General features: G+C 59.9%; 1 protein-coding gene across 1 annotated transcript in view; it reads right to left on the bottom strand.

The window, feature by feature from the left end:
• The window catches only part of LOC140418170 (protein mono-ADP-ribosyltransferase PARP14-like), a 314,190-nt gene that overhangs the window by 169,072 nt on the left and 120,392 nt on the right, over positions 1-24,726 (bottom strand). The window contains exons 7-8 of the mRNA XM_072501594.1: positions 12,027-12,203; positions 178-360 (exon numbers count right to left, since the gene is read on the bottom strand). Coding sequence (XP_072357695.1) covers positions 178-360; positions 12,027-12,203 — 360 coding nt within the window. The remainder of the gene's footprint in view (positions 1-177; positions 361-12,026; positions 12,204-24,726) is intronic.

Below are 24,726 nucleotides of genomic sequence, written 5' to 3' on the forward strand. Positions count from 1 at the left end.
CTGCGTGCGTGGGAGCGAGGGCGAGCGGGCTCGAGGAAATGCGGGACGTGCTCCGGGGGTGAACGTGCGCGCAAGAGAACGTGCGCCCGCGAGAGCGCGGACGCGTGTGAGGGTGCGCGTACCGCGCCCGCGCGCGAGGGGGCCGGCGGGCGGTTCATGCTGTCGGGGAGGATTTACCGTTCGCCGATCCGGCGTCGGCCGCCGGCTCGCCTCGGTGAGGCAGAGCTGCCGCGAAGCTTCGGAAAACTTGGGGGTTCAAGATGACGATGCGAATCATGCAGAGTGACGAATTCGGGACCACCGATGTGACGGTATCAATCATCGCCTTGGCGACGGCGCACGGAGTTAATTTGCCAGATCCTGCGGACCACAAAATGAAAGGGGTTGGAGTCGGAATTCCAAAGAGTAACAAATGTGACTGACGATCAGGTCACCCAGTATATCCACGTGCAGTCTATCAAACAATGAAGCTCCAGCTCGAAATTGAGCACTGGGAAATATTAACTCTTTTTCTCAACAGACTTCCCCCGTTTAAAGAGGAAATATGGCACCAACCATTCCGGCGTCACGGTCCTCGATTGTCAGGAATGCTCCCCCCTTGATCTGATTCGATTTATTATTGTCACATGTACACAGTAAAAAGTATTGCTTCTTGCATGCTGTACAAACAATGCATAGGGAAGGAAGGAGAGACTGCAGAATATAATGTTACAGTCATAGCAAGGTGTAGAGAAAAGAGCAACTTAATACGAGGTAGGTCCACTCAAAAGTCTGACGGCAGTCGGGAAGAAGCTGTTCTTGAGTCGGTTGGTACATGACCTCAAACTTTGGTCTCTTTTTCCTGACGGAAGGAGGGGGAAGAGAGTATGTCCGGGGTGCGCGGGGTCCTTAATTACGCTGGCTGCCTTTCCGAGGAATTATAGACAGAGTCGATGGATGGGGGGCTGGTTTGCGTGATGGACTGGGCTACTACATTCACGACCTTTTGTAGTTTCCTGCGGTCTTGGGCAGAGCAGGCTCCAGACCAAGCTGTGATACAACCAGAAAGAATGCTTTCTATGGTGCATCGGTAGAAGTTGGTGAGGATCGTAGCTGACATGCCAAATTTCCTTCGTCTTCTGAGAAAGTAGAGTCGTTGGTGGGCTTTCTTAACTATCGTGTCGGCATGGGGGGACCAGGACAGGTTGTTGGTGATCGGGACACCTAAAAACTTGAAGCTCTCGACCCTTTCTCCTTCGTCCCCATTGATGTAGACAGGGGCATGCTCTCCACTACGCTTCCTGAAGTCGATGACGAGCTCCTTCGTTTTGTTGACATTGAGAGAGAGATTATTATCATCGCACCAGTTCACCAGATTCTCTATCTCAGTCCTGTACTCTGTCTCGTCATTGTTTGAAATCCGACCCACTACGGTGGTGTCATCAGCAAATTTGAGAAACGAGTTGGAGGGGAGTTTGGCCACACAGTCATAGGTGTATAAAGAGTATAGTAGGGGGCTGAGGACACAGCCTTGTGGGGCACCGGTGTTGAGGATGATCGTGGAGGAGGTGTTGTTGCCGATCCTTACTGATTGTGGCCTGTGGGTTAGAAAGTTCAGGATCCAGTCGCAGAGGGAGGAGGCCACAGAGTTTGGAGATGGGTTTCGTAGGAATGATGGTGTTGAAGGCTGAGCTGTAGTCGATAAATCGGAGTCTGACATAGGTGTCTTTGTTATCTAGGTGTTCCAGGGTAGAGTGCAGGGCCTTGGAGATGGCGTCTGCTGTGGACCTGTCGCAGCGGTAGGCGAACGGTAGTGGATCAAGGCAATCCGGGAGGCTGGGGTTGATTCGTGCCATGATTAACCTTTCGAAGCGCTTCATGATGATGGACGTCCGAGCCACTGGGAGATAGTCATTAAGGCACGCTGCTCGGCCTTTCTTTGGGACAGGGTTGCTAGTTCTCCCAATGATAATTTTGCCGATGTTCTGTTCGCTCGGTCAATCTCTTCGACGTTGAGATCGCCGTCTTCGGACGAGGTTCGAAATCATCGGAGCTGTCTAGCGAACCAATTCAGCCGCCCGGTGAAACACTGCCAGCATTTATCGCCCAACCCTGGTTCCCCTCGAGAAGTGGGTGGGCGAGCCGCCATCTTGAACCCCCTGCTGTCCCGTGTGGGGTACGTACACCCGCCGTGCTGTTAGGGAGGATTCTGACCCAGCCACAGCGAAGGAACGGCCGGTATATTCCCCAGTCGGGAGGGTGAGGGACTCGGAGGGGAACCTCCAGGTGGTGGGGGGGGGGGGGGGGGGGTCCCCGTGTGTCTGCTGGCCCCCCCCCCCCTCGTCCTTCTAGACGGTAACGGCCGTGGGTTTGGGAGGTGCTGTCGAAGGAGCCTCGGCGTGTCTTGTAATACTCCCTCAGTACTGACCCTCTGACAGTGCGGCACTCCCTCAGTACTGACCCTCTGACAGTGCGGCACTCCCTCAGTACTGACCCTCTGACAGTGCGGCACTCCCTCAGTACTGACCCTCTGACAGTGCGGTGCTCCCTCAGTCCTGACCCTCTGACAGTGCAGCACTCCCTCTGTACTGACCCTCTGAAAGTGCGGCACTCCCTCAGTACTGAACCTCTGACAGTGCAGAGCTCCCTCAGTACTGACCCTCTGACAGTGCGGCGCTCCCTCAGTACTGACCCTGTGACAGTGCGGCACTCCCTCAGTACTGACCCTCTGACAGTGCAGCACTCCCTCAGTACTGACCCTCTGACAGTGCGGCACTCCCTCAGTACTGACCCTCTGACAGTGCGGCACTCCCTCAGTACTCACCCTCTGACAGTGCAGCACTCCCTCAGTACTGTCCCTCTGACAGTGCAGCACTCCCTCAGTACTGACCCTCTGACAGTGCGGCACTCCCTCAGTACTGACCCTCTGACAGTGCGGCGCTCCCTCAGTACTGACCCTCTGACAGTGCGGCACTCCCTCAGTACTGACCCTCTGACAGTGCAGCACTCCCTCAGTACTGACTCTCTGACAGTGCGGCACTCCCTCAGTACTGACCCTCTGACAGTGCGGCACTCCCTCAGTACTGACCCTCTGACAGTGCAACGCTCCCTCAGTACTGACCCTCTGACAGTGCATCGCTTCCTCAGTACTGACCCTCTGACAGTGCAGCACTCCCTCAGTACTGACCCTCTGACAGTGCGGCACTCCCTCAGTACTGACCCTCTGACAGTGCGGCGCTCCCCCAGTACTGACCCTCTGACAGTGCGGCACTCCCTCAGTACTGACACTCTGACAGCGCGGCGCTCCCTCAGTACTGACCCTCTGACAGAGCAGCACTCCCTCAGTACTGACCCTCTGACAGTGCGGCGCTCCCTCAGTACTGACCCTCTGACAGTGCGGCGCTCCCTCAGTACTGACCCTCTGACAGTGCATCACTTCCTCAGTACTGACCCTCTGACAGTGCGGCACTCCCTCAGTACTGACCCTCTGACAGTGCGGCGCTCCCTCAGTACTGACCCTCTGACAGTGCATCACTTCCTCAGTACTGACCCTCTGACAGTGCGGCACTCCCTCAGTACTGACCCTCTGACAGTGCGGCGCTCCCTCAGTATTAACCCTCTGACAGTGCATCACTTCCTCAGTACTGACCCTCTGACAGTGCATCACTTCCTCAGTACTGACCCTCTGACAGTGCAGCACTCCCTCAGTACTGACCCTCTGACAGTGCAGCACTCCCTCAGTACTGACCCTCTGACAGTGCGGCACTCCCTCAGTACTGACCCTCTGACAGTGCGGCACTCCCTCAGTACTCACCCTCTGACAGTGCAGCACTCCCTCAGTACTGTCCCTCTGACAGTGCAGCACTCCCTCAGTACTGACCCTCTGACAGTGCGGCACTCCCTCAGTACTGACCCTCAGACAGTGCGGCGCTCCCTCAGTACTGACCCTCTGACAGTGCGGCACTCCCTCAGTACTGACCCTCTGACAGTGCAGCACTCCCTCAGTACTGACTCTCTGACAGTGCGGCACTCCCTCAGTACTGACCCTCTGACAGTGCGGCACTCCCTCAGTACTGACCCTCTGACAGTGCAACGCTCCCTCAGTACTGACCCTCTGACAGTGCATCGCTTCCTCAGTACTGACCCTCTGACAGTGCAGCACTCCCTCAGTACTGACCCTCTGACAGTGCGGCACTCCCTCAGTACTGACCCTCTGACAGTGCGGCGCTCCCCCAGTACTGACCCTCTGACAGTGCGGCACTCCCTCAGTACTGACTCTCTGACAGCGCGGCGCTCCCTCAGTACTGACCCTCTGACAGAGCAGCACTCCCTCAGTACTGACCCTCTGACAGTGCGGCGCTCCCTCAGTACTGACCCTCTGACAGTGCGGCGCTCCCTCAGTACTGACCCTCTGACAGTGCATCACTTCCTCAGTACTGACCCTCTGACAGTGCGGCGCTCCCTCAGTACTGACCCTCTGACAGTGCGGCGCTCCCTCAGTACTGACCCTCTGACAGTGCATCACTTCCTCAGTACTGACCCTCTGACAGTGCGGCACTCCCTCAGTACTGACCCTCTGACAGTGCGGCACTCCCTCAGTACTGACTCTCTGACAGTGCGGCGCTCCCTCAGTACAGACCCTCTGACAGTGCGGCGCTCCCTCAGTACTGACCCTCTGACAGTGCGGCGCTCCCTCAGTACTGACCCTCTGACAGTGCGGCACTCCCTCAGTACTGACCCTCTGACGGTGCGGCACTCCCTCAGTACAGACCCTCTGACAGTGCGGCACTCCCTCAGTACTGACTCTCTGACAGTGCAGCGCTCCCTCAGTACTGACCCTCTGACAGTGCGGCACTCCATCAGTACTGACCCTCTGACAGTGCGGCACTTCCTCAGTACAGACCCTCTGACAGTGCGGCACTCCCTCAGTACTGACCCTCTGACAGTGCGGCACTCCCTCAGTACTGACCCTCTGACAGTGCGGCATTCCCTCAGTACAGACCCTCTGACAGTGCGGCACTCCCTCAGTACAGACCCTCTGACAGTGCGGCACTCCCTCAGTACAGACCCTCTGACAGTGCGGCACTCCCTCAGTACTGACCCTCTGACAGTGCGGCACTCCCTCAGTACAGACCCTCTGACAGTGCGGCACTCCCTCAGTACTGACCCTCTGACAGTGCGGCACTCCCTCAGTACTGACCCTCTGACAGTGCGGCACTCCCTCAGTACTGACCCTCTGACACTGCGGCACTCCCTCAGTACTGACCCTCTGACAGTGCGCCGCTCCCTCAGTACTGACCCTCTGACAGTGCGGCACTCCTTCAGTACTGACGCTGTGACAGTGCGGCACTCCCTCAGTACTGACCCTCTGACAGTGCGGCGCTCCCTCAGTACTGACCCTCTGACAGTGCGGCGCTCCCTCAGTACTGGCCCTCAGACAGTGCAGCACTCCCTCAGTCCTGACCCTCTGACAGTGCGGCGCTCCCTCAGTACTGACCCTCTGACAGTGCAGCACTCACTCAGGACTGACCCTCTGACAGTGCGACGCTCCCTCAGTACTGACCCTCTGACAGTGCAGCACTCACTCAGTACTGACCCTCTAACAGTGCGACGCTCCCTCAGGACTGACCCTCTGACAGTGCGACGCTCCCTCAGTACTGGCCCTCCGACAGTGCGGCACTCCCTCAGTACTGACCCTCTGACAGTGCGGCACTCCCAGAATACTGACCCTCTGACAGTGCGGCACTCTCACAGTGCTGACCCTCTGACAGTGCAGCGCTCCCTCAGTACTGACCCTCTGACAGTGCGGCACTCCCTCAGTACTGACCCTCTGACAGTGCAGCACTCCCTCAGTACCGACCCTCTGACAGTGCGGCACTCCCTCAGTACTGACCCTCTGACAGTGCGGCTCACCCTCAGTACAGACCCTCTGACAGTGCGGCGCTCCCTCAGTACTGACCCTCTGACAGTGCGGCGCTCCCTCAGTACTGACCCTCTGACAGTGCGGTGCTCCCTCAGTACTGACCCTCTGACAGTGCGGCACTCCCTCAGTACAGACCCTCTGACAGTGCGGCACTCCCTCAGTACTGACCCTCTGACAGTGCGGCGCTCCCTTAGTACTGACCCTCTGACAGTGCGGTGCTCCCTCAGTACTGACCCTCTGACAGTGCGGCACTCCCTTAGTACTGGCCCTCTGACAGTGCAGCACTCCCTCAGTACTGACCCTCTGACAGTGCCGCACTCCCTCAGTACTGACCCTCTGACAGTGCGGCACTCCCTTAGTACTGGCCCTCTGACAGTGCAGCACTCCCTCAGTACTGACCCTCTGACAGTGCCGCACTCCCTCAGTACTGACCCTCTGACAGTGCGGCACTCCCTTAGTACTGACCCTCTGACAGTGCAGCACTCCCTCAGTACTGAACCTCTGACAGTGCCGCACTCCCTTAGTACTGGCCCTCTGACAGCGCAGCACTCCCTCAGTACTGACACTCTGACAGTGCAGCACTCCCTCAGTACTGACCCTCTGAGAGTGCGGCACTCCCTCAGTACTGACACTCTGACAGTGCAGCACTCCCTCAGTACTGACCCTCTGACAGTGCAGCACTCCCTCAGTACTGACCCTCTGACAGTGCGGCGCTCCCTTAGTACTGACCCTCTGACAGTGCGGTGCTCCCTCAGTACAGACCCTCTGACAGTGCGGCACTCCTTTAGTACTGGCCCTCTGACAGTGCAGCACTCCCTCAGTACTGACCCTCTGACAGTGCCGCACTCCCTCAGTACTGACCCTCTGACAGTGCCGCACTCCCTCAGTACTGACACTCTGACAGTGCCGCACTCCCTCAGTACTGACCCTCTGACAGTGCCGCACTCCCTCAGTACTGACCCTCTGACAGTGCGGTACTCCCTCAGTACTGAACCTCTGACAGTGCGGCGCTCCCTCAGTACTGACCCTCTGACAGTGCGGCGCTCCCTCAGTACTGACCCTCTGACAGTGCGGCACTCCCTCAGTACTGACCCTCTGACAGTGCGGCACTCCCTCAGTACTGACCCTCAGACAGTGCAGCACTCCCTCAGTACTGACCCTCTGACAGTGCGGCGCTCCCTCAGTACTGACCCTCTGACAGTGCAGCACTCACTCAGGACTGACCCTCTGACAGTGCGACGCTCCCTCAGTACTGACCCTCTGACAGTGCGGCACTCCCTCAGTACTGACCCTCTGACAGTGCGGCACTCCCTCAGTACAGACCCTCTGACAGTGCGGCACTCCCTCAGTACTGACCCTCTGACAGTGCGGCACTCCCTCAGTACTGACCCTCTGACAGTGCGGCACTCCCTCAGTACTGACCCTCTGACACTGCGGCACTCCCTCAGTACTGACCCTCTGACAGTGCGCCGCTCCCTCAGTACTGACCCTCTGACAGTGCGGCACTCCTTCAGTACTGACGCTGTGACAGTGCGGCACTCCCTCAGTACTGACCCTCTGACAGTGCGGCGCTCCCTCAGTACTGACCCTCTGACAGTGCGGCGCTCCCTCAGTACTGACCCTCAGACAGTGCAGCACTCCCTCAGTACTGACCCTCTGACAGTGCGACGCTCCCTCAGTACTGACCCTCTGACAGTGCGGCACTCCCTCAGTACTGACCCTCTGACAGTGCGGCACTCCCTCAGTACAGACCCTCTGACAGTGCGGCACTCCCTCAGTACTGACCCTCTGACAGTGCGGCACTCCCTCAGTACTGACCCTCTGACAGTGCGGCACTCCCTCAGTACTGACCCTCTGACACTGCGGCACTCCCTCAGTACTGACCCTCTGACAGTGCGCCGCTCCCTCAGTACTGACCCTCTGACAGTGCGGCACTCCTTCAGTACTGACGCTGTGACAGTGCGGCACTCCCTCAGTACTGACCCTCTGACAGTGCGGCGCTCCCTCAGTACTGACCCTCTGACAGTGCGGCGCTCCCTCAGTACTGACCCTCAGACAGTGCAGCACTCCCTCAGTACTGACCCTCTGACAGTGCGGCGCTCCCTCAGTACTGACCCTCTGACAGTGCAGCACTCACTCAGGACTGACCCTCTGACAGTGCGACGCTCCCTCAGTACTGACCCTCTGACAGTGCAGCACTCACTCAGTACTGACCCTCTAACAGTGCGACGCTCCCTCAGTACTGACCCTCTGACAGTGCGACGCTCCCTCAGTACTGGCCCTCCGACAGTGCGGCACTCCCTCAGTACTGACCCTCTGACAGTGCGGCACTCCCAGAATACTGACCCTCTGACAGTGCGGCACTCCCACAGTGCTGACCCTCTGACAGTGCAGCGCTCCCTCAGTACTGACCCTCTGACAGTGCGGCACTCCCTCAGTACTGACCCTCTGACAGTGCAGCACTCCCTCAGTACCGACCCTCTGACAGTGCGGCACTCCCTCAGTACTGACCTTCTGACAGTGCGGCTCACCCTCAGTACAGACCCTCTGACAGTGCGGCGCTCCCTCAGTACTGACCCTCTGACAGTGCGGCGCTCCCTCAGTACTGACCCTCTGACAGTGCGGTGCTCCCTCAGTACTGACCCTCTGACAGTGCGGCACTCCCTCAGTACAGACCCTCTGACAGTGCGGCACTCCCTCAGTACTGACCCTCTGACAGTGCGGCGCTCCCTTAGTACTGACCCTCTGACAGTGCGGTGCTCCCTCAGTACTGACCCTCTGACAGTGCGGCACTCCCTTAGTACTGGCCCTCTGACAGTGCAGCACTCCCTCAGTACTGACCCTCTGACAGTGCCGCACTCCCTCAGTACTGACCCTCTGACAGTGCGGCACTCCCTTAGTACTGGCCCTCTGACAGTGCAGCACTCCCTCAGTACTGACCCTCTGACAGTGCCGCACTCCCTCAGTACTGACCCTCTGACAGTGCGGCACTCCCTCAGTACTGACCCTCTGACAGTGCAGCACTCCCTCAGTACTGACCCTCTGACAGTGCCGCACTCCCTCAGTACTGACCCTCTGACAGTGCGGCGCTCCCTTAGTACTGACCCTCTGACAGTGCGGTGCTCCCTCAGTACAGACCCTCTGACAGTGCGGCACTCCTTTAGTACTGGCCCTCTGACAGTGCAGCACTCCCTCAGTACTGACCCTCTGACAGTGCCGCACTCCCTCAGTACTGACCCTCTGACAGTGCCGCACTCCCTCAGTACTGACCCTCTGACAGTGCCGTACTCCCTCAGTACTGACCCCCTGACAGTGCGGCACTCCCTCAGTACAGACCCTCTGACAGTGCGGCACTCCTTTAGTACTGGCCCTCTGACAGTGCCGCACTCCCTCAGTACTGACCCTCTGACAGTGCCGCACTCCCTCAGTACTGACCCTCTGACAGTGCGGTACTCCCTCAGTACTGACCCTCTGACAGTGCGGCACTCCCTCAGTACTGACCCTCTGACAGTGCGGCACTCCCTCAGTACTGACCCTCAGACAGTGCAGCACTCCCTCAGTACTGACCCTCTGACAGTGCGACGCTCCCTCAGTACTGACCCTCTGACAGTGCGGCACTCCCTCAGTACTGACCCTCTGACAGTGCGGCACTCCCTCAGTACAGACCCTCTGACAGTGCGGCACTCCCTCAGTACTGACCCTCTGACAGTGCGGCACTCCCTCAGTACTGACCCTCTGACAGTGCGGCACTCCCTCAGTACTGACCCTCTGACACTGCGGCACTCCCTCAGTACTGACCCTCTGACAGTGCGCCGCTCCCTCAGTACTGACCCTCTGACAGTGCGGCACTCCTTCAGTACTGACGCTGTGACAGTGCGGCACTCCCTCAGTACTGACCCTCTGACAGTGCGGCGCTCCCTCAGTACTGACCCTCTGACAGTGCGGCGCTCCCTCAGTACTGACCCTCAGACAGTGCAGCACTCCCTCAGTACTGACCCTCTGACAGTGCGACGCTCCCTCAGTACTGACCCTCTGACAGTGCGGCACTCCCTCAGTACTGACCCTCTGACAGTGCGGCACTCCCTCAGTACAGACCCTCTGACAGTGCGGCACTCCCTCAGTACTGACCCTCTGACAGTGCGGCACTCCCTCAGTACTGACCCTCTGACAGTGCGGCACTCCCTCAGTACTGACCCTCTGACACTGCGGCACTCCCTCAGTACTGACCCTCTGACAGTGCGCCGCTCCCTCAGTACTGACCCTCTGACAGTGCGGCACTCCTTCAGTACTGACGCTGTGACAGTGCGGCACTCCCTCAGTACTGACCCTCTGACAGTGCGGCGCTCCCTCAGTACTGACCCTCTGACAGTGCGGCGCTCCCTCAGTACTGACCCTCAGACAGTGCAGCACTCCCTCAGTACTGACCCTCTGACAGTGCGGCGCTCCCTCAGTACTGACCCTCTGACAGTGCAGCACTCACTCAGGACTGACCCTCTGACAGTGCGACGCTCCCTCAGTACTGACCCTCTGACAGTGCAGCACTCACTCAGTACTGACCCTCTAACAGTGCGACGCTCCCTCAGTACTGACCCTCTGACAGTGCGACGCTCCCTCAGTACTGGCCCTCCGACAGTGCGGCACTCCCTCAGTACTGACCCTCTGACAGTGCGGCACTCCCAGAATACTGACCCTCTGACAGTGCGGCACTCCCACAGTGCTGACCCTCTGACAGTGCAGCGCTCCCTCAGTACTGACCCTCTGACAGTGCGGCACTCCCTCAGTACTGACCCTCTGACAGTGCAGCACTCCCTCAGTACCGACCCTCTGACAGTGCGGCACTCCCTCAGTACTGACCCTCTGACAGTGCGGCTCACCCTCAGTACAGACCCTCTGACAGTGCGGCGCTCCCTCAGTACTGACCCTCTGACAGTGCGGCGCTCCCTCAGTACTGACCCTCTGACAGTGCGGTGCTCCCTCAGTACTGACCCTCTGACAGTGCGGCACTCCCTCAGTACAGACCCTCTGACAGTGCGGCACTCCCTCAGTACTGACCCTCTGACAGTGCGGCGCTCCCTTAGTACTGACCCTCTGACAGTGCGGTGCTCCCTCAGTACTGACCCTCTGACAGTGCGGCACTCCCTTAGTACTGGCCCTCTGACAGTGCAGCACTCCCTCAGTACTGACCCTCTGACAGTGCCGCACTCCCTCAGTACTGACCCTCTGACAGTGCGGCACTCCCTTAGTACTGGCCCTCTGACAGTGCAGCACTCCCTCAGTACTGACCCTCTGACAGTGCCGCACTCCCTCAGTACTGACCCTCTGACAGTGCGGCACTCCCTTAGTACTGACCCTCTGACAGTGCAGCACTCCCTCAGTACTGACCCTCTGACAGTGCCGCACTCCCTTAGTACTGGCCCTCTGACAGCGCAGCACTCCCTCAGTACTGACACTCTGACAGTGCAGCACTCCCTCAGTACTGACCCTCTGAGAGTGCGGCACTCCCTCAGTACTGACACTCTGACAGTGCAGCACTCCCTCAGTACTGACCCTCTGACAGTGCAGCACTCCCTCAGTACTAACCCTCTGACAGTGCGGCGCTCCCTTAGTACTGACCCTCTGACAGTGCGGTGCTCCCTCAGTACAGACCCTCTGACAGTGCGGCACTCCTTTAGTACTGGCCCTCTGACAGTGCAGCACTCCCTCAGTACTGACCCTCTGACAGTGCCGCACTCCCTCAGTACTGACCCTCTGACAGTGCCGCACTCCCTCAGTACTGACCCTCTGACAGTGCCGCACTCCCTCAGTACTGACCCTCTGACAGTGCCGCACTCCCTCAGTACTGACCCTCTGACAGTGCGGTACTCCCTCAGTACTGAACCTCTGACAGTGCAGCACTCCCTCAGTACTGACCCTCTGACAGTGCGGCACTCCCTCAGTACTGATCCTCTGTCAGTGCGGCACTCCCTCAGTACTGATCCTCTGTCAGTGCGGCGCTCCCTCAGTACTGACCCTCTGACAGTGCGGCACTCCCTCAGTACCTACCCTCTGACAGTGCGGCACTCCCTCAGTACGGACCTTCCCACAGCTTAAAAACTGCTCTGGGATATTCGAGAAACACACATACCTGTGCCAATAGCTGGGAGGGCGACAGACTCGAAACGCCTTTTGTTGCACTCATGGATTACATTCTTTACTGCCCTCTGTATCACGTCGAGATCATCCATACCACACACGTGCATGATTACTTTACACTTCAACATGCCCCCTTTGGTCGTGATGATTTTACCATTCAATAGTTTCGCTGGCAGGGAGAGAGAGAAAACACTGGAGTAACATAGCTGAGAACGGGGCCATTCAGCCCTTCGAGTCTGCATTCCACCCCCCACGCCCCTGTACTCCCCCATCCCCTCCGAATATTAGCCCCCCCCCCACCCCCCGAGGTAAATTCCTGTTGAATGCACCGTCCTTGCAGGCTGTGTAACCCTCGGCGACGTCCGCCCTCTGTAACCCCGAGTTCACCCCAAATCCTGCTGCTCTACCCTGACCGGACTGTGTCCCTCTCACACACCCTCACACAGAGCCCCAGACACACCCTCACACACACCCTCACACAGAGCCCCAGACACACCCTCACACAGACCCCCAGACAGAGCCCCAAACACACCCTCACACAGACCCCCAGACAGAGCCCCAGACAGACCCCCAGACACACCCTCACACAGACCCCCAGACAGAGCCCCAGACACACCCTCACACAGACCCCCAGACAGAACCCCAGACACACCGTCACACAGACCCCCAGACAGAGCCCCAGACACACCCTCACACAGACCCCCAGACAGAGCCCCAGACACACCCTCACACAGACCTCCAGACAGAGCCCCAGACACACCCTCACACAGACCCCCAGACAGAGCCCCAGACACACCCTCACACAGACCCCCAGACACACCCTCACACAGACCCCCAGGCAGAGCCCCAGACAGACCCCCAGACACACCCTCACACAGACCCCCAGACACACCCTCACGCAGACCCCCAGACACACCCTCACACAGACCCCCAGACACAGCCCCCCAGACAGAGCACCAGACACACCCACACACAGACCCCCAGACAGAGCCTCACACAGACCCCCAGACACACCCTCACACAGACCCCCACACAGCCCCAGACAGAGCCTCACACAGAGCCCCAGACAGAGCCCCAGACACACCCTCATACAGACCCCCAGCCAGAGCCCCAGACAGACCCTCACACAGACCCCCACACAGACCCCCAGACAGTGACACTCACACAGACACTCACACAGAGCCCCAGACAGAGCCCCAGACACAACCTCACACAGACCCCCGGACAGAGCCCCAGGCACACCCTCACACAGACCTCCAGAGAAAGCCCCAGACAGAGCCCCAGACAGACCCTCACACACACCCTCAAACAGTCCTCACACATACCCCTACACCTCACAGCACTGACCCTCAGACAGACTGTCACACAGACCCTCACACAGCTCTGACCCTCACACACCCTCACACAGGCTCTCACACACACCCTCGCATCCTCGACACCCTCACACACTTCACACCCCCTCACACACCCTCGCATCCTCACACCCTCACACACCCTCACACACTTCACACCCCCTCACACACCCTCACACCCTCGCACACCCTCGCACACCCTCACACACCCACACACACCCTCACACACCCTCGCACCCTCACACCCCCTCACACACACCCTCACACACCCTCACACACCCTCACACCCTCACACCCTCACACCCTCACACCCTCACACACCCACACACCCTCACACACCCTCACACACCCTCACACACCCTCACACACCCTCACAAACCCTCACACCCTCACACACCCGCACACCCTCACAACCTCACACACCCTCACACCCTCACACACCCTCACACACCCTCACACCCTCACACACCCTCACACCCTCACACACCCTCACAACCTCACACACCCTCACAACCTCACACACCCTCTCACCCTCACACACCCTCACACACTCTCACACCCTCACACACCCTCACACACCCTCACACCCTCACACACCCTCACACACCCTCACACCCTCACACACCCTCACACCCTCACACACCCTCACAACCTCACACACCCTCACAACCTCACACACCCTCTCACCCTCACACACACTCACACACCCTCACACCCTCACACACCCTCACACACTCTCACACCCTCACACACCCTCACACCCTCACACACCCTCACACACCCTCACACACCCACACACCCTCACACACCCTCACAGACCCTCACACCCCCTCACACCCTCACACACCCTCACACACCCACACACACCCTCACACACCCTCACACCCTCACACACCCTCACACACCCTCACACCCTCACACACCCTCACACACCCTCACACCCTCACACACCCTCACTCTCTCTCACACCCTCACACACCCTCACACCCTTACACCCTCACACCCTCACACACCCTCACACCCTCACACACCCTCACACACCCTCACACCCTCACACACCCTCACACACCCTCACACCCTCACACCCCCTCACACCCCCTCACACACCTTCACACCCTCACACACCCTCACACCCTCACACACCCTCACACACCCTGACACCCCCTCACACACCCTCACACCCTCACACACCCTCACACCCTCACACACCCACACACCCCCTCACACCCTCACACACCCTCACACACCCTCACTCTCTCTCACACCCTCACACACCCTCACACACCCTCACTCTCTCTCACACCCTCACACACCCTCACACCCTCACACACCCTCACACCCTCACACACCCTCACACACCCTCACACCCTCACACCCTCACACACCCTCACACCCTCACACACTCTCACAGCCTCACACCCCCTCACACCCTCACACCCCCTCACACACCCTCCCTCACACACCCTCACACCCTCACACACCCTCACACCCTCACTCTCTCTCACACACACCCTCACACCCTCACACACCCTCACACCCTCACACACCCTCACACCCTCACACACCCTCACACACCCTCACACACCCTCACACCCTCACACACCCTCACACCCTCACACACCCTCACACACCCTCACACCCTCACACACCCCCTCACATACCCTCACACACCCTCACACCCCCTCACACCCCCTCACACACCCTCACACCCTCACACACCCTCACACCCTCACACACCCTCACATACCCTCACACCCCCTCACACCCTCACACACCCTCACACACCCTCACACCCTCACACACCCTCACACACCCTCACACCCTCACACACCCTCACACACCCTCACACCCTCACACACCCTCACACACCCTCACACCCTCACACCCTCACACACCCTCACACACCCTCACACCCTCACACACTCACACACCCTCACACCCACACACCCTCACAGCCCCTCACACACCCCCTCACACCCTCACACCCTCACACCCTCACACACCCTCACACCCTCACACATCCTCACACCCTCACACACCCTCACACCCTCACACACCCTCACACACCCTCACACCCTCACGCCCTTACACACCCTTACACCCTCACCAACCCTCACACCCTCACACACCCTCACACACCCTCACACCCTCACACACCCTCACACACCCTCACACCCTCACACACCCTCACACACCCTCAAACCCCCTCACACCCTCACACACCCTCACACACCCTCACACACCCTCACACACCCCCTCACACACCCTCACACCCTCACCAACCCTCACACCCTCACACCCTCACACACCCTAACACCCTCACACACCCTCACACCCTCACACCCTCACACACCCTCACACACCCACACACACCCTCACACACCCTCACACCCTCACACACCCTCACACACCCTCACACACCCTCACACCCTCACACACCCTCACACCCTCACACCCTCACACACCCTCACACCCTCACACACCCTCACTCTCTCTCACACCCTCACACGCCCTCACACCCTTACACCCTCACACACCCTCACACCCTCACACACCCTCACACCCTCACACACCCTCACACACCCTCACACACCCTCACACCCCCTCACACACCCTCACACACCCTCACACCCTCTAACACCCTCACACACCCTCACACACCCTGACACCCCCTCACACCCTCACACACCCACACACCCCCTCACACACCCTCACACCCTCACACACCCTCACACACCCTCACACACCCTCACACACCCTCACTCTCTCTCACACCCTCACACACCCTCACTCCCTCTCACACCCTCACACCCTCACACACCCTCACACACCCTCACACCCTCACACACCCTCACACCCTCACACACCCTCACACACCCTCACACCCTCACACCCTCACACACACTCACACCCTCACACACCCTCACACCCCCTCACACCCTCACACCCCCTCACACACCCTCCCTCACACACCCTCCCTCACACACCCTCACACACCCTCACACCCTCACACACCCTCACACCCTCACTCTCTCTCACACACACCCTCACACACCCTCACACCCTCACACACCCTCACACCCTCACACACCCTCACACACCCTCACACCCTCACACACCCTCACACCCTCACACCCCCTCACACCCCCTCACACACCCTCACACCCTCACACACCCTCAGACCCTCACACACCCTCACACACCCTGACACCCCCTCACACCCTCACACCCTCACACACCCACACACCCCCTCACACACCCTCACACCCTCACACACCCTCACACACCCTCACACACCCTCACTCTCTCTCACACCCTCACACACCCTCACACACCCTCACTCTCTCTCACACACCCTCACACACCCTCACACCCTCACACACCCTCACACACCCTCACACCCTCACACACCCTCACACCCTCACACCCTCACACACTCTCACAGCCTCACACCCCCTCACACCCCCTCACACACCCTCCCTCACACACCCTCACACACCCTCACACACCCTCACACCCTCACTCTCTCTCACACACACCCTCACACCCTCACACACCCTCACACCCTCACACACCCTCACACCCTCACACACCCTCACACCCTCACACACCCTCACACACCCTCACACCCTCACGCATACCCTCACACCCCCTCACACCCTCACACACCCTCACACCCCCTCACACCCTCACACACCCTCACATACCCTCACACCCTCACACACCCTCACACCCTCACACACCCTCACACCCTCACACACCCTCACACACCCTCACACACCCTCACACACCCTCACACACCCTCACACCCTCACACACCCACACACCCACACACACCCTCACAGCCCCTCACACACACCCTCACACCCTCACACCCTCACACACCCTCACACCCTCACACATCCTCACACCCTCACACACCCTCACACCCTCACACACCCTCAAACACCCTCACACCCTCACGCCCTCACACACCCTTACACCCTCACCAACCCTCACACCCTCACACACCCTCACACCCTCACACACCCTCACACCCTCACACACCCTCACACCCTCACACCCTCACACCCTCACACACCCTCACACACCCACTCACACCCTCACACACCCTCACACCCTCACACACCCTCACACACCCTCACACACCCTTACACCCTCACCAACCCTCACACCCTCACACACCCTAACACCCTCACACACCCTCACACCCTCACACACCCTCACACACCCTCATACACCCACACACACCCTCACACACCCTCACACCCTCACACCCTCACACACCCTCACACACCCTCATACACCCTCACACACCCTCACACCCTCACACCCTCACACACCCTCACACCCTCACACACCCTCACACCCTCACACACCCTCACACCCTCACACCCCCTCACACACCCTCACACCCTCACACCCTCTAACACCCTCACACACCCTCACACACCCTGACACCCCCTCACACCCTCACACACCCACACACCCCCTCACACACCCTCACACCCTCACACACCCTCACACACCCTCACACACCCTCACACACCCTCACTCTCTCTCACACCCTCACACCCTCACACATCCTCACACACCCTCACACACCCTCACACCCTCACACACCCTCACACCCTCACACACCCACACACCCTCACACCCTCACACACCCTCACACACCCTCACACACCCTCACACCCTCACACCCCCTCACACCCTCACACCCCCTCACACACCCTCCCTCACACACCCTCCCTCACACACCCTCACACCCTCACACATCCTCACACCCTCACTCTCTCTCACACACACCCTCACACCCTCACACACCCTCACACCCTCACACACCCTCACACACCCTCACACCCCCTCACACCCTCACACACCCTCACACCCCCTCACACCCCCTCACACCCCCTCACACACCCTCAATCCCTCACACACCCTCACACACCCTCACACACCCTGACACCCCCTCACACACCCTCACACCCTCACACCCTCACACACCCACACACACCCTCACACACCCTCACACACCCTCACACCCTCACACACCCTCACACACCCTCACACACCCTCACTCTCTCTCACACCCACACACCCTCACACACCCTCACTCTCTTTCACACCCTCACACACCCTCACACACCCTCACACCCTCACACCCTCACACACCCTCACACCCTCACACCCTCACACACCCTCACACCCTCACACCCTCACACCCTCACACCCCCTCACACCCCCTCACACACCCTCCCTCACACCCCCTCACACACCCTCACACCCTCACTCTCTCTCACACACACCCTCACACCCTCACCCTCACACCCTCACACACCCTCACACACCCTCACACCCTCACACCCCCTCACACCCCCTCACATACCCTCACACACCCTCAAACCCTCACACACCCTCACACCCCCTCACACCCTCACACACCCTCACACCCTCACACACCCTCACACACCCTCACACACCCTCACATACCCTCACACACCCTCACACCCTCACACACTCACACACTCACACACTCACACACCCTCACACCCTCTCACACCCTCACACACCCTCACACCCCCTTACACCCTCACACACCCTCACACACCCTCACACCCTCACACACCCTCACACATCCTCACACCCTCACACCCTCACACCCTCACACCCTCACACACCCTCACACCCTCACACACCCTCACACCCCCTCACACCCTCACACACCCTCACACACCCTCACACCCTCACACACACTCACACACCCTCACACCCTCACACACACTCACACACCCTCACGCCCCCTCACACCCTCGCACCCTCACACACTCACACCCTCACACACCCTCACACCCACACACACCCTCACACACCCTCACACCCCCTCACACCCCCTCGCACCCTCACACACCCTCACACCCCCTCGCACCCTCACACACCCTCACACCCTCACACACCCTCACACACCCTCACACCCTCACACACCGTCACACCCTCAAACCCTCACACACCCTCACACCCTCACACACCCTCACACCCTCACACACCCTCACACACACTCACACCCTCACACACCCTCACACACCCTCACACCCTCACACCCTCACACACCCTCACACCCTCACACACCCTCACACCCTCACACACCCTCACACACCCTCACACACCCTCACACACCCTCACACACCCTCACACCCTCACACACACTCACACCCTCACACACCCTCACACACCCTCACACCCTCACACACCCTCACACCCTCACACCCTCACACACCCTCACACCCTCACACACCCTCACACCCTCACACACCCTTACACCCTCACCAACCCTCACACCCTCACACACCCTCACACCCTCACACACCCTCACACCCTCACACACCCTCACACACCCTCACACACCCTCACACCCTCACACACCCTCACACCCTCACACACCCTCACACACCCTCACTCTCTCTCACACCCTCACACACCCTCACACACCCTCACTCTCTCTCACACCCTCACACACCCTCACACCCTCACACACCCTCACACCCTCACACACCCTCACACCCTCACACACCCTCACTCACACTCACACACCCTCACACACCCTCACACCCTCACACCCTCACACACCCTCACACCCTCACACACCCTCACACACACTCACACCCTCACACCCTCACACACCCTCACACACCCTCACACACCCTCGCACCCTCACACCCCCTCACACACACCCTCACACCCTCACACCCCCTCACACCCCCTCACACCCTCACACACCCTCACACACCCTCACACACCCTCACACACCCTCGCACCCTCACCACCCCTCACACACACCCTCACACCCTCACACCCTCACACACCCTCACACCCTCACACACCCTCACACACTCACGCCCTCACACACCCTCACACACCCTCACACACCCTCACACACCCTCACACCCCCTCACACCCTCACACACCCTCACACCCCCTCACACCCCCTCACACCCTCACACACCCTCACACACCCTCACACACCTTCACACACCTTCACACACCCTCACACACCCTCACACCATCACACACCCTCACACCCTCACACCCTCACACACTCACACACCCTCACACACTCACACCCTCACACACCCTCACACACCCTCAGACACTCGCACACCCTCACACACCCTCACACCCTCACACACCCTCACACACCCACACACCCTCACACCCCCTCACACCCCCTCACACACCCTCACACCCTCACACACCCTCACACCCTCACACACCCTCACACCCTCACACCATCACACACCCTCACACACCCTCACACACCCTCACACCCTCACACACCCTCACACCCTCACACACCCTCACACCCTCACACACCCTCACACACCCTCACACACCCTCACACCCCCTCACACACCCTCACACACCCTCACACCCTCACACACCCTCACTCTCTCTCACACACACCCTCACACCCTCACACACCCTCACACCCTCACACACCCTCACACCCTCACACACCCTCACACACCCTCACACCCTCACACACCCTCACACATCCTCACACCCTCACACACCCTGACACCCCCTGACACCCCCTGACAACCTCACACACCCTCACACCCCCTCACACACCCTCACACACCCTCACACACCCACACACACCCTCACATCCTACACCCTCACACACCCTCACACCCTCACACCCTCACACACCCTCACACACCCTCACACCCCCTCACACCCTCACACACCCTCACACCCCCTCACACCCCCTCACACACCCTCACACCCTCACACACCCTCACACCCTCACACCCTCACACACCCTCACACCCTCACACACCCTCACACCCCCTCACACACCCTCACACCCTCACACACACTCACACACCCTCACACCCTCACACACCCTCACACCCTCACACACCCTCACACCCTCACACACCCTCACACACCCCCTCACACACCCTCACACACTCACACCCTCACACCCTCACACACCCTCACACACCCTCAGACAATCGCACACCCTCACACACCCTCACACCCTCACACACCCTCACACACCCTCACACACCCTCACACCCTCACACCCTCACACCCTCACACCCTCACACACCCTCACACCATCACACACCCTCACACACCCTCACACACCCTCACACACCCTCACACCCTCACACACCCTCACACCCTCACACACCCTCACACACCCTCACACACCCTCACACACCCTCACACCCCCTCACACCCCCTCACACCCCCTCACACACCCTCACACCCTCACACACCCTCACACCCTCACTCTCTCTCACACACACCCTCACAACCTCACACACCCTCACACCCTCACACACCCTCACACCCTCACACACCCTCACACACCCTCACACACCCTCACACATCCTCACACACCCTCACACACCCTGACACCCCCTGACACACCCTCACACCCTCACACCCTCACACACCCTCACACCCTCACACACCCTCACACCCCCTCACACACCCTCACACACCCACACACACCCTCACACCCTACACCCTCACACACCCTCACACCCTCACACACCCTCACACCCTCACACACCCTCACACACACTCACACACCCTCACACACCCTCACACCCTCACACCCTCACACACCCTCACACCCTCACACACCCTCACACACACTCACACCCTCACACACACTCACACCCTCACACACCCTCACACACACTCACACACCCTCACACACCCTCACACCCTCACACCCTCACACCCCCTCACACCCTCACACACCCTCACACACACTCACACCCTCACACACACTCACACCCTCACACCCTCACACACCCTCACACACCCTCACACACCCTCGCACCCTCACACCCCCTCACACACACCCTCACACCCTCACACCCCCTCACACCCTCACACACCCTCACACACCCTCACACTCTCACACCCTCACACACCCTCACACACCCTCACACACCCTCACACACCCTCACACGCCCTCACACACCCTCGCACCCTCACACCCCCTCACACACCCCCTCACACACCCTCACACCCTCACACACCCTCACACACCCTCACACACTCACGCCCTCACACACCCTCACACACCCTCACACCCTCACACACCCTCACACACCCTCACACCCCCTCACACACCCTCACACCCTCACACACCCTCACACCCCCTCACACCCTCACACACCCTTACACCCTCACACCCTCACACACTCACACACCCTCACACACTCACACCCTCACACACCCTCACACACCCTCAGACACTCGCACACCCTCACACACCCTCACACACCCTCACACCCTCACACACCCTCACACACCCACACACCCTCACACCCCCTCACACCCCCTCACACACCCTCACACCCTCACACACCCTCACACCCTCACACACCCTCACACCCTCACACCCTCACACCATCACACACCCTCACACACCCTCACACACCCTCACACCCTCACACCCTCACACACCCTCACACACCCTCACACCCCCTCACACACCCTCACACACCCTCACACACCCTCCCTCACACACCCTCACACCCTCACACACCCTCACACCCTCACTCTCTCTCACACACACCCTCACACCCTCACACACCCTCACACCCTCACACACCCTCACACCCTCACACACCCTCACACACCCTCACACCCTCACACATCCTCACACCCTCACACACCCTCACACACCCTGACACCCCCTGACACACCCTCACACCCTCACACACCCTCACACCCCCTCACACACCCTCACACACCCTCACACACCCACACACACCCTCACATCCTACACCCTCACACACCCTCACACCCTCACACACCCTCACACCCTCACACACCCTCACACCCCCTCACACCCTCACACACCCTCACACCCCCTCACACCCCCTCACACCCTCACACACCCTCACACCCTCACACACCCTCACACACCCTCACACCCTCACCCTCCCTCACACCCCCTCACACACCCTCACACCCTCACACCCCCTCACACACCCTCACACCCTCACACACCCTCACACCCGCACACACCCTCACACCCTCACACACCCTCACACCCTCACACACCCTCACACACCCTCACACATCCTCACACCCTCACACACCCTCACACACCCTGACACACCCTGACACACCCTCACACCCTCACACACCCTCACACCCTCACACCCTCACACACCCTCACACCCCCTCACACACCCTCACACACCCTCACACACCCACACACACCCTCACATCCTACACCCTCACACCCTCACACCCTCACACACCCTCACACCCTCACACCCCCTCACACCCCCTCACACCCTCACACACCCTCACACCCCCTCACACCCCCTCACACCCTCACACACCCTCACACCCTCACACCCTCACACACCCTCACACCCTCACACACCCTCACACCCTCACACACCCTCACACCCCCTCACACACCCTCACACCCTCACACACCCTCACACACCCTCACACCCCCTCACACACCCTCACACACTCACACCCTCACACCCTCACACACCCTCACACACCCTCAGACACTCGCACACCCTCACACACCCTCACACCCCCTCACACCCTCACACACCCTCACACACCCTCACACCCTCACACACCCTCACACCCTCACACACCCTCACACACCCTCACACACCCTCACACCCCCTCACACCCCCTCACACCCCCTCACACACCCTCACACACCTTCCCTCACACACCCTCACACCCTCACACCCTCACTCTCTCTCACACACCCTCACAACCTCACACACCCTCACACCCTCACACACCCTCACACCCTCACACACCCTCACACCCTCACACACCCTCACACCCTCACACATCCTCACACCCTCACACACCCTCACACACCCTGACACCCCCTGACACCCCCTGACACACCCTCACACCCTCACACACCCTCACACCCTCACACACCCTCGCACCCCCTCACACACCCACACACACCCTCACACACCCTCACACCCTCACACCCTCACACCCCCTCACACCCTCACACACCCTCACACCCCCTCACACCCCCTCACACACCCTCACACCCTCACACCCTCACACCCTCACACACCCTCACACCCCCTCACACACCGTCACACCCTCACACCCTCACACCCTCACACACCCTCACACACCCTCACACCCCCTCACACCCCCTCACACCCTCACACACCCTCACACCCTCACACACCCTCACACCCTCACACCCCCTCACACACCCTCACACACCCTCACACCCTCACACACCCTCACACACCCTCACACCCTCACACCCTCACACCCCCTCACACCCCCTCA

Source organism: Scyliorhinus torazame, chromosome 5 (genome assembly GCF_047496885.1).
Source record: "Scyliorhinus torazame isolate Kashiwa2021f chromosome 5, sScyTor2.1, whole genome shotgun sequence".
In the NCBI taxonomy this organism is placed as follows: domain Eukaryota; kingdom Metazoa; phylum Chordata; class Chondrichthyes; order Carcharhiniformes; family Scyliorhinidae; genus Scyliorhinus; species Scyliorhinus torazame.